The sequence below is a fragment of the Phaethon lepturus genome, unplaced genomic scaffold (assembly GCF_000687285.1).
Source record: "Phaethon lepturus isolate BGI_N335 unplaced genomic scaffold, ASM68728v1 scaffold16473, whole genome shotgun sequence".
NCBI classification, from domain to species: Eukaryota; Metazoa; Chordata; class Aves; order Phaethontiformes; family Phaethontidae; genus Phaethon; species Phaethon lepturus.
Window position 1 is genome coordinate 1 of NW_010529870.1, and position 12,735 is coordinate 12,735.

A 12,735-nucleotide genomic window follows, 5' to 3' on the forward strand; every position below is an offset into this window, starting at 1 on the left:
TCCTCAGAGGCCCTCAGGGGTTAAATGGCGCCGTCAATCCGGTGAGCAAACCCCAGGGAAGAAACGCGCGGAGTTCTGGCTCCCGGTCCCGGCGAGGCGGGCAGCGAACCCTGCCCGGCGGCTGGAAATCCAGCCTGGTTTCCCTTCTTCCCCGAAATACCCCTCGGGTTCGCCAAAAGGCCCACTGCGCGCCTAGTCCTGTTGCTGGTGTCACTAGTCAAGGCGTGCTCACCCGCTTTCCCCTGGGTGCTCGCCGCTTCGGGAAAGCTGGCCTCGTTTGAAAGCTCGACAAAGGGTCTGCTCGGGACGCCTTCCCCTGCACTTGGCAACCCAGAGGTAGCTCAGGCATTAGTAGGCATCAAAGAATCCATGCCAAAACTTCAGACAAAAAATAAAAAAAAACACCACAGCAAAACACCAAAAATTCAATGTTTCAGTGGTTGTACTGCTCACAGAATTTCTGTGGGCTTTGACATTGCATAAGTGCAATCACCTGGATTGGTGGGGGATTTGTTTAGACATTTCAGAAACCTAAGAAACAAGTTTATGTTAGGTTAAGTTTTGTCTTCTGCTTGATTTCAGGAAACAGTTACTTAGGAGACTCATGGGGATAAACTGCATAAAGTAACAAAAAGAATGACAAAAGATTGTTTATGTTAGTCTGTAGTACTGCGTAGTATCAGTCAAGACTTACAGTTCTGCAAAGTAGCAGATAGTGCAAAAAATTAACTAGGAAATGAGCTAATTGCAAGATCTTTCTGAAGGTTGTCATTTCTTAGTATAGCAATTGTTTAAGAAAAAAGACCATTTTGAATACTGAATTCTCTGTTCATTTATTTCCAGAGCAAGCAAAAGGCATTCTGGACAGCAGAAACTCCATTCGGTCCTTAGAGCTGGACGAGCTCAACCTACAGTTAGTTTAGAAGTTCTTGTCTTTTAAAGCCAGATTTTTTAAAATGTTTCAACAGCAAACTGTATGCATAACAAAATACAGAGAAAATACATCTAGAGGTATTCTGATCTGTCAGTCTGCCTTGCAAGCACAGACAATACAAAATTCTTTGAAGTCATTCATACCCACAAGTAAATGCCCAGATAACTTATTATATTTCCTCAAAGTATTTTCCAAAATATATTTTTTAATAAATACCTGTTGCCCTTTTTTTTGATAAGGAAGTGGGTAGTTAACGTAATGAATGGTCATTTTGCTCAGAAACCCTCAAACCTGAACAGAACTGTTTCTTGACTTCAACTTTGCTTTGAAAAGGACTTAAATTACCTTGGCTGAGATTTACACCAGCTACTCTATTTCTCAACAACAAAACCAGAAATAAGTCCTGTTTAATTTTAGTACACTTGACTAGGTTGTTGCCTGCTTTGGTAACATAACATAATTTGAGTGATGTTAGAAAGAGTCCAGCTCTCTTAGTTATCAGTTACCTTCCACAGAGAAGTTGTCATCTTTGAAAATACAGGTTCTTATTTTGCATTGAAATGTATGCAGTTTTCTGTTCACATTAGGCTATTTCAGCAGTCTCTAGCTGCAATGACAAAATGATTTGCTGATTTGCTTTTGACTCTGAGTTAACGTTCAATGTAAGAGTTGTGGTTTGAGCTGGGGCAAAAGTGAGAAGTGTTCCCAAATGAGTGCTGACAGAGCTCAGGTTTGGTTTGGTGGGGATTTTTTGGGTTGTGTGTTTTTTTTTTTTTTTACTGGCTTTTGTAAGATACAGTAATGGCTTTCTTGCCTCCTATTTGGACAACTAAGCTTTTGCTAACAGAACTAATAGGCATTTTCAGGAAATAAACAGAAAAACAGAGACTCAGCATAACTAAGAAACTGTCAAATACATTGAAAATACTAAAAAGAAAGCACCCTTTACCCTGAAGAGTAAAGCATACAAACTCTTTACAAAAAAGAAAAAAGCCTTTTTATTTGACTTTCAGTGACAAACAGATTGAGTTTTGAGCATTCTGCTGAGCTTTGTAGTTGTAGAAATGAAAGTATTTTACTGTGACCCATGAAGAACTTTGGTCTCCTAAGTTCTATGGACTTCCAAGACCTTTCAATAATAGTTTCACACATGTATCTTGCATGTAATTATGTTTTAAATGTCAATAAGTGCTATATTTGATATTGAATAGACTGCATCCAGAACTGTTTGGTTGAAATCACTAGCACACTTTAATAGCAATGTTTTTTTCCTCATGTTTCAGGTAAAGTTTATTGAAAGCAACAATGGAACGATTTGGAGTGAAGTCCGCTCCATCACGTAACCGTTCAAAAACTGCTTTGTACGTCACTCCTCAGGATCGTGTAACTGAATTTGGCAGTGAGCTGCATGAAGATGGAGGAAAACTCTTCTGTACTTCCTGCAATGTGGTTCTGAATCACGTTCGCAAGTCTGCGATCAATGACCATCTCAAGTCTAAAACACACACAAAGCGAAAGGCAGAGTTTGAAGAACAGAATGTCAGGAAGAAGCAAAGGACTCTGACTGCCTCCCTTCAGTGCAACAGTACTGCCCAGACAGAGAAAACCAGCGTCATCCAGGACTTTGTGAAAATGTGCCTGGAAGCTAATATTCCACTTGAGAAGGCCGATCATCCATCTGTGCGAGCCTTCCTGTCCCGCTATGTCAAGAATGGCAGTTCGATACCCAAGTCAGACCAGCTAAGGAAAGCATACCTGCCTGATGGGTATGACAATGAGAACCAACTCATCAATACTGAAGACCGTTGAGAAGAAAACTGTTTCATCATTGTTGTGAAGTTTTACATATTGATGGTGTGGTTTATTTTTATATTCATGCATATATACAGTGTTACATATTGGTTTTACAAGCTATTTTGTATTACTGTAGAAATGACAATCTGTGAACTTAGTGGTATGCCACAGACTGTTGCTAACCCTGCTGTGGACTTCAGAGCTACATTGATGTAGAACTCATGATGAATGTAGGGAACATACCTGGCATACACCTTACCTGTGTTCAGTCCAGCTGTAGCTGACGCTAAGAAAAAGGCACTTGGATGGAGGACCTCACTTACCTAAACTGTGCATCTAAATATACGAGGAAGACGATGCAATAGGGATTGCTAATCATGTCAGTGGATTACTTTGTCCAGTATCCTGCCCATGAGTGACCAAGAAGCAGCGCTGCACATTTGAAATGCAAGAACCTGTAGAATGTTAGTTAAAATATAACTGCTTTGTTGGGAGGATTACTGCAAATTCCTATCCAAGTTCAGTTAAAGTTCTAAAATGGGAAACGCTTTTCTTCTAGAATACCCTCTGATCCTATTTGGTGCAACTGTGGATGTATTCATTATCTGGATTAAATAGCCCGCCTCTTGTATTGACCTCTGAACTCCACTATTCTCATAAAGCTAGGAGTTCTGCAGGTTTACTATGCCTGCTTTTTAAAAAAAATCAAATCACTGTTTCATTTTCAGTTTCACAGGTCCTCTTCAGTTTCAGTGCCAATCTTTGAAAGCTGAGTAGACAAACCAGTAACTGAGTGTTGTTTGCAGTGCAGCTGCCGACAAGTGAAACTTATACTGGACCAAGATCTTAGTAGAGAGGATTAATGCCTTTTTCTTACTATCAGGACAAGGGATGCTAAATCTAAATTGGGGGTGGGGGAGGCACTAAACTGTGGAGTTGAGAAGGCTTTTTTACAGTGCACAGGAGAAGAGGCTCCTCCATCTTTCCCTGAAGGTCCTCTACATCTCTGGCCTTGTCCTTAGCCTTTTAGTCAAAGGAGGCAGAGTGATTAAAATAGTTTTCAAAGTAGTGCAAACTGCAAAGGCTGTTCAATACCTGTAAGCGCAAATAGGAAAGCACTCATACTTTGAAGCTATACTGGAATTACAGGCCTGGGCTGTATTTCTTGCTCTGTGCCAAGGCAACATCGATTGGACTGGCAAAAAGTAAAATGAGAAATTGAAGTATTTCAATAATGTTACCCTTTCTCAAGTCTAGTAAACTATTACTGAGCTGTTCCAAATTATTATGCCAAATTGTCCACTTCATGTAAGTGCTCCATCAAAGTGTTGGAATATGACCAACTCCTGCCTGCTCTAGATTTTCTTGAGGTGCTCTGGGTTCAGGGAGCTGCCAAGCATCTTCTGGCAGCACAGAAATCCTCCATCTGTGGGTACAGTGGTGTAAGCATGCTTTAACTCCCTCAGGTGGAGCCAGTTGCTTAGTTCAGCTTCCTTTCCCCAGCAGAGTTTCACAGTATCTGTTTCTCAGTATTTCTTTTATGCCAGATATTTACAGCAATACCAAGTAATCGCTACAAAGAGACAGAATAACCTGCTTATTTTGTTTCTGTAGCTATTTCCTTAGCTGCTTCTAGAGCAGTCTCTTTTGCTGGATTGAGGGAGACCTACATACTTAGTAACAACTGGTTTTTGTGCAGTTAGCTTCTACAGAAATGCACTTGTGTTACATTATAACCATGTCTGGTAGCCGCCTGCTATGAGACCTGTTTGAGGAAATGAACAAAACTAAAAAGCAGAAGGCCGCCTACCCACGCAAACCACTGTGTGGGTACTCTGTACACTGCTGCACCGTTGGTCCCTGTTGAAGCTAGTGGGACTCTATGGAGTCATGGCAATCCTGTCAATGATATTGGTTGCTGGTGTAGAAATTCAGACAGAAATAACAGTAGTAACTTTTTTCTCTAATCGTAGGTATCAAAATATGCCTTCCAAAATATTGTTTGCTACTGCACAAGTTTAGGTTTAGTTTAAGATCATGAACTGCCTTGCGCTAGAACTGTGTTATAAATCTTAAGCCAAGTGAAAGGTACACTGCCAATAGCCTTTTCTGTCTTGACAATTATTGAAGGTGTTCTTTCACAGCTGCGGTTTCATTACAATGCAACAACATCCTTGCTTTAATTTTTAAATTAATTTTTTTTACCTTATGAATGCTATCTTAGAATTGAAGCAAATAAAAAACAATGGAATATTGAAAAAACAGGCTTCTATTAAACAAAAGCATCTAGAGAAGATGGTATGGTTAAAAGGTATGAATTTGGGCTAGTTAGCTCAGTTCTTGCTAACATGGCATTTCACAGGGTGCACCCCATAACCATTTTACCTGGGATTCAGTGCTGTATGTTTTTCCCTTGACTGGCAAACTGACAGACATTTTGAAAAGCTTTAATGGTAACATTAAATAGGCTCTTGCACAATTTAAAAAAAAGTTACTTTCACTTACACGGTTTTACATAAAAAAGAGTTAGCAACATCAACACCTTTTGTTAAAAAAAAAGAAACAGTCATTTTCAATAAGTATTAGAGCACTTAGTTTCTCGAAAGCTTACTCTAAAGTACTCCGTGTACAGAGCCTCAGTTTACAGAATTAATACAAGTCTGTAAGTATTTTCAGTAGTTATTCTAGTACCAATTTTTTTTTTTATGCAGAATTGCTGCAGAAGGTACGAGCCTGGTCAGGAACCTTATCAGCGTAGCCATAGGCTGCCAGCACATAACAGTTTGGAAGCAAAAATTGGTTATCAGGATTTTGAATGGAACTGACTTAATTCCAATGTACAGCAGTTTGTAGGATGCTGGTGTCTTAATAATAGGATATTTTTGTTTAAAAAAACCCAACATTTTTCAAGCTTTATGCAAATCAAGATACTGATCTATTGCAACAAACATTCATAATGGAGTAAAACAATGGAAAACAAAGCACTTCAAGGTAATCTATAATGAAGTATGAATAAGTAAGTTTATATTCATGGACATAACCCAGATCATCAAGACGACAGTTACACTTATTTTCTTTGCAAGCAAAAATGGTTCCACTCGGTCTTGGAACAGAGTCCTGCAAAGACTCTCGTTCGGAGCATAATTTTGCCTGTGTGGCTTTAGTTGGATAAAGCATAACGTTGGTTTAATTGCTCTTGATCTTAGGCAAGATTAACAGCAGAATTTTTCTGGTATATCTGAACCTAAGTAATAACTAATTCCTAGAACGCAGGCTGTGGTTAAGTTTAACAGTCTCGACGGGGTTTTCCTTTTTTCTGCAAGAACACTGCATTATTTTTCCATGTATTTCCTGTAAAGAGTACTTTCAGAAGAGAGGGTGGTAGCAATGTCTGCTTTTCATTTTACAAACATATGTAGGGGACAAGCTATAAGGGATACTTTTTGCCAGGTAGTTACATTAATATATTTGAAGCTCTACATGTAATATAAAAGAAAAAAAAGAAGAAATATTTTCTTCTCTGACCATGTACTTACATTAGTTTAGCCAACTCACAGCTAAAACTACTCTGAAGTGCTTTTCTTGGAACAACACTTTCAAAGAGTAAAATACAAACAGGAACATTCTCTGTTTTGTGACTACTCAAAAGTTTGCACCGTGTTAGTTTCAGCTTGCATGTTTTTGAAAAAACATGAGCAAGTTCTAATCTTTTTAAGCATTTTGAAGCCTGTAATTTGGCAGGTCCCTAAAGAAGGTGAAGCATTCGACATAACGAAAGGGAAAGCTGTTTTTTAATTCAGAGAGAAGCTTGGTTCTGCAAAGTATGGGATATTCTCACGATAGAAGGACTATTTTTAGCCAGAGCCCCTTTTAGCAATTCTGTTGAACTGAACAGTGAAATGCTCCCTGCTAGGTTTTGCAGCTTATGAGCTGGCTTTTGGGGCAGGGAGGGGGGAGAGCTGGAAGCTTGGCAAGGATAATCTCTATTTATATTTACATATAAAGAGAGGCAAGACTCACTGTTGTCGTGTTCACATTGTACTCGCCGCTAACTGTGTAATTTGAATGCTTGTTGTCTTTGTACAATTTTAAGGTCATGTCTAACTTTCAAAATAAATTTTTTTAACAAAGCTTCTCACAGTAATAATGCTATTAGAGTTTAGTCTCTTTTGGACTAGTGAAGATGCTTTATTTTTGGTTTGGTGGTAGGGATGTTTTGCTGATGGTAAGTGGCCACAGAAATGGTTTTATTTAAACAAGTGATGAACTTTTGATTAGGTACTAGAGTGAGGCTGAAAATATCTGGGTCCTGCAGTGCCACAAGACTTCCTGTTAGAACAGTAAGAGCAGAGTAAGTGATTTAAGTTTTTATATTAAAATATTATTGGAAAATAAATACTTTACTTTGTAAAGTTTTCACTTGGTAATGGAAAAATGGTCCTTTTTTAAAAAATAAAGGAATTCCTTTTTCATAGAATTTATGCATGATCTCTTATTTTACTAAGAAAGCAAGAATATGTGGTAGTTCACGTAACAGTAATGTAAGCTAGTAGAAACGGATGGTGACAGGAAAAAATTAAAGAATCTACATGCTGTTGTTGTAGCTTAAGATAATATCAAACTGTATGCTGAAGCAGTTTGTTGATGTATCTGTACTATTGCACGGGAGTCTGTTTCAGGACTGGTTGTACAGAACCCCTGTTTCCTGTCAAGTATGTGACCTTCATTGTGACAGAAATTCCCTAATTATGCCTTCTGTTGCAAGCGACCACCAAGTGAAATAATTGTTACGCGTTTTGACATAGCAGTAAGCTATTTGTAGGTATGGGATCTTGCAGCTGCCCAACTCTTCAGGTCTTTTCAGGAAGGGCTTCTGCAATGTGGAAGAATCAGGTCTTCCCAAACTATCTGCAAAAAGGTCACAGTTTGATCCCTGTCTCCCTTAGGGACTTCCTGAAAATTGACCAAATAACATCAGTCCAACAAAAATACCAAGTGTATGTTTGATTGTTTACGTTTCTTTTTCTGAAGACTTGACACCTGGCTTGACATCTCATGATGGATCAGCAATGAACTCATGCAACCTCTTGACTCATGAATTTAATTCTTTCTTTCTACTTTTGAGCTACTTTCTACTTTTCAGTCATTTTCAGGTCACAGCATGTTAAGATCAAGTTGCTTTTTGTTGCCCTGATACCAAATGGAAAAGCAGAATAGAAATAAAGATACCCTTTTGTAAAGCTTTCTTGTCTGGACAATTCCTCTTTGAAATAGCTTATGTATACTTGCAAAACCAACGTATCAGTACGAATTTGTGCGGAAGCTGGTGCAGAATTGGGTGAAGTATATATTTAAAATTTCAAAATGGTAATTAGGCCATGCTAAATTCTTAGATGCCTTTTTACTTTCTTAACTGCATCATGCGGTTTAACCCATATACAAGATGCAGTAGGATCACAGAATCATTAAGGTTGGCAAAGACCTTTAAGATCATCATGTTCAACCATCAACCCAACACCACCATGCCTACTAAACCATGTCCCGAAGTGCCACGTCTACACATTTTTTGAACACCTCCAGTGATGGTGACTCCACCATCTCCCTGGGCAGCCTGTTCCAATCTTTGACCACTCAGTAAAGAAATCTTTCCTAATATCCAGTCTAAACCTCCCTGGCACAACTTGAGGCCATTTCCTCTCTTTCTGTCGCTAGTTACTTGGGAGAAGAGACCAACACCCACCTCACCACAACCCCCTTTCAAGTAGTTGTAGAGAGTGAAGTATATAGAACTGCTTTTAGTCCACATTTATACTGGTAATTAGATTTGACATAGGCTGGACAGCAGAGGCTGGAGGATAGACACAATCTGTGGCAGTTCTGCTTAAGTCAGGTAAGGATTTCCCCCCTCCCCGCCCATCCCACCACTTACCTCTTTCTACAAAGGGTTTGGAATTTGTGGGTCTTCCAGTGGTAGAGACCACCTCTTTTACATTCAAAAGCAGATAGCACATCTCACAAGTAAAAGCGCAAGGTGCAGGCTCCAAGATAGGATACAGAGAGCTACCACAACTGCCACTCAGGTGATTGACGGAGGGCAGCCTCAAGACTGGTGTTGCCCCTGAAGCTAAATATTATGTATTAGGTATACTTAATACAATTCTATTCTATAAAATAGAAAATTAAGTATAAAATCAAAATGATAATTGCTGAATAACTATTTCGATCCAAATTTAGCTTTTGAGTGTCCCAACTCTGCGCTCACTTTAGGTTTCAGAAGCCAGAAACATTTGAAGATTTAGTCTTGCAAAAAAACACCTATTTTGCTGGCAGATTTCTGCTAGATCTGAAGGAGGACATGAGGAAGATTACTGGTTTCAGTTGGTATGCAAATCCCATGTTCAGCTGAACCAAACAACCAGAAGCAGTTTAAATTTATTCATTTTTAGATGTATCTAAGTTCTTAGCTCTCTTTTTGTATTTTCTTCTGCATAGCAATGCAGAGGAAGGGGGAGTAAAAACAGAGGATTAGGTGCAGTGAAATGACCAGTACTCTCATATGTGCTCCATGAACAAACTAAAATAAAAGCACACATTCATTAGGAAGTTTCTACTGACTTTCAGTGGATACTTCTACTTTTTCCTCCTATCTGATACTTCTGTTCCGTGGCAGCTGAGCAAAATAAGGAAATCTTGGATTTTCTCCGAACAGAGTAGCTCACAGCAGTACGGTGGAGGGAGGGTATCATTCAGCAGTTCTGTTCAAAGCTAGAACAAAAACAGTTAGGGGCTTTAGAGGTTCTTGGGGGGGGGATCATATATTGGTTTGCCTCAAGTGTTTTTTTCAGTCAGTCCTTCAGTGTACAGAACAGCTCCCAAATTCAGTATTAGATCTGATTGCAGTAAGTGACGCCTCCTTATCTTAATTCCTTTGTAATTAGCTTTAAATTGCTTCCTCCCTCCCCTTATTGCTGAAGCCTGTCATTACCATAAGATGAACCCAGTAACTAGAACACCCGTGCTTACAGTTAGTGAAGTGTTTTTTATGCAGCAAAACCCTGAGCAGACTCTTAACCAACTCTCTATTGGATGAGCTGACACCCCTTGTGAGACCATCCAGGCCCATGCTCAGTCTGCAATTTAGAACCTGGTTCAAGAGGTGTGGTTTGATTTAACAAAACTTAGCTCATCTCATTAAACAAATTGCTCGTGAGGCTGCAGGGGCCACCCATAGCTCTCGTGACAGCACATACTACCTCAAGTTGCATGATCACTAGTTACAGGCAAGGAGCTGGATGGGGGACTAAATTACTGTTGTTCCTTTAAGATGCTAAAGCTTCTTCATGGAGTGTTACAAAGGTAATTTTCAGTAGACTTACTTGAGCCCACAAAGTGCCGTGGCACGCTTTGTTGTTCGAGGCCAACCCCTAACTACCTGCAAAGAGGAAAAAAGCAACCTCAGAACACAACCTCGTCTTTTCAGAAGAAAAACTGAGATGGAACAAAAGGAACATTGCACAGATTTTTTTTTTTTCCCCCACATGCATTCAGTAAAGAAGGACCAGACGTTACAAAGTAGACTGAATCAGGTGAAGAAAGTTCCTATTAACAGTAATCATCAGGTCCAAATTTTACTCCGTATTTTTGGAGCCTCTTCCTGAAAATAGTATCCAACAGACACAGGACTGTGCTAGTTGTTGCATTTGAATTGCACTGAATTCTCGTAGTTTGTTAAATACTTGGTGTCTGTTAGGATTCAGCTGAGTGATTTTCATATAGCAAAGTTACTGAGTTACTGCAGATAGTGGAAATCGGTGCCATCTAGTGACATCTTTTTCTGCCATCTTCAAATGATCTGATCTTGAATCAAATGCATATGCTCCTTCTTCTCCTAGTCATACAGTTTTAGACAGTAGAACCATCTAAAAACTTTTACTGTCTAAAACTGTATGGCTTACTCCTTTTGGTAAATAGTTATTTTCTATTTACTATCCTTTGAAACATGCTTTTAAAGGAAAACTAAAATATTTTAGTGTCTCAAGTTCAGGGACTGATTTTTCTCAAAAAAATTAGCATAGAAAGTTACCATTTGGAGATCAAAAAGATCTCATTTATAACTTAATAATATCAAAAAAACATTAAAAAGCTCCCAGGAATGTCTCAAGGAGGTAATACAGTCTTAAGAAAACATGAAAAATTCAGATTCTTTGTTATCTTCAGGCAGATTCTCAAAAAAACCCAAACCCAACAACCCTACTCCTAAGCAGAAAGGAGATAAAGGAAATAATGAAGTGTCAGCAGTGACAGAGGTCACATTTGCCACAGCCTTTTAAAGAAAGGGTCTCTGAAATATAGACGATTGTCCCAGATATTTACTATTAAAAATACAAAGAATCCTCACAAGCCACATAAAATATGCGGTACAGGGAATACGTGCTCCTTCCTGCCACTCTTACCCACCTCCCCTCTCCCAAAAAGCTAATGTACAACAGGACCTGCCTTACCATTCAGAATACTTCCACAAAGTTACCAACAAGGAATTATCCACCCAGAAAGCCAATCTCAAAACACTGCAGAGAATCAGACAAAACCTTGTCTTATTAAAAAGCTTCAGTCAGTAGCAAAGGACTCAGCTCAAAACTGTTCTGATAAGAACACAAAGATTAAGTACCAACCACTAATTTTACATTCCTAGCATAAGCTTTGGATAACTCAACATCAACACCAGCAGAAGTTACACTGCCAGGTAACGCATCCCTAAATGACCAACGTACTACCCAAGCTAGCTATGTATTCAGCCACTAGATGTCTTCACTATGCCGAAATGCAGTCTACGGTACTAGTATTTTGTCTCAGGTGGAAGCATGCTGTGTGTGCAGTTAAATTCAAGGAATTTTCCTTCATAAATATCTTCCATTTAGGCTGGACTGTAACTTTTGTAAGGCTATTTCAGTTTCTCACAAACATCACTATGATTCTCCTGATCATCACACGCTTAGCCAGGCACTTCCAACTATGATATTTTGGAAAGCTGTTCAATTATTTTCTCCAAAATATTACTTTGAAAAAATCCTGATAATTTAGATTTCTGTTAGAGCGTAATATGCATATATTATCTAGAAAGCTTGAAATATTTAGAATAGAACAGTTCAGTTGGAAGGCACCTTTAATGATCATGTAGTCCAACTGCCTTAGCACAAGCTAGAGCATGTTGTTAAGGGCATTGTCCAAAGGCCTCTTAACACTGACAGGCGTGGGGCATCGACCACCACTCTAGGAAGCCTGTTCCAGTGTTTGACCACCCTCTTGGGAAAGAGGTGCTTCCTAATTCCCAGTCTAAACCTCCCTATTTTAACATAGGATTTCATAACTGCATGATTATTCTTCCCTGGTTTCTCTTCGTGGTTATTGTGTCTGCATAATATATGCAGAAGTGATAATTGTTATATGCAAAGTTCCTGTTCAACCTTAGTTTGGTTCTAACTTTATGAAGGAACTCTGCATTAACAGAATTTTTTGGGAGGGTTCGGCTAAATAGAATAGTTCAGTGTTTTAGAAATATTTAGGGGAAAGAGGTGTTGAGGACATGCTGAAAAAGAATCCACAAAATCCAAACCCAAAGTAAAGCCTTATGTTATGAGGATGCTGTAACTAAATAGTAGAAGCAATCATCTCTTATTGTACAGATTATTGTAAATTAATGCATATTCATACTATTCAGACATGTGTCTGGCATCTAACAGCTTGTGAATAATGAATTTGTTCAGTTTCTTAGTTTGTTAATGTTTAGAGTAATAGACAAGGACCAAACAAGTTTAAACTACTGTTGTGCATCCTTCCTCTCTGCTACATCACTGCTTGTAAAATCAAAACCTCAATTGCAGGAGCACCTTTAAAAAAAAAAAAAAATCTACATCTATGATGTTTGTTACATTGCAAGGGGAGCCAGGGAAGAGTGAAAGAGGTTTTGCCTTGAATTACAGAGGAGTTCTGAGATGATTTGAAATGAT

The 12,735-nt window shown here is 38.9% G+C and overlaps 1 protein-coding gene across 1 annotated transcript; it reads left to right on the forward strand.

The window, feature by feature from the left end:
- The first annotated feature begins 2,239 nt into the window (after positions 1-2,239).
- On the forward strand, positions 2,240-3,169 carry CGGBP1 (CGG triplet repeat binding protein 1). The gene has a single exon (XM_010284077.1). The coding sequence runs from the start codon at positions 2,240-2,242 to the stop codon at positions 2,741-2,743; it is 504 nt and encodes a 167-aa protein (XP_010282379.1). The 3' UTR covers positions 2,744-3,169.
- The last annotated feature ends 9,566 nt before the right edge of the window (positions 3,170-12,735 follow it).

What these genes read in the sequence shown, in the direction of transcription:
- CGGBP1 (XM_010284077.1), top strand. Translation starts at nt 2,240, where the DNA reads ATGGAACGATTTGGAGTGAAGTCCGCTCCATCACGTAACCGTTCAAAA.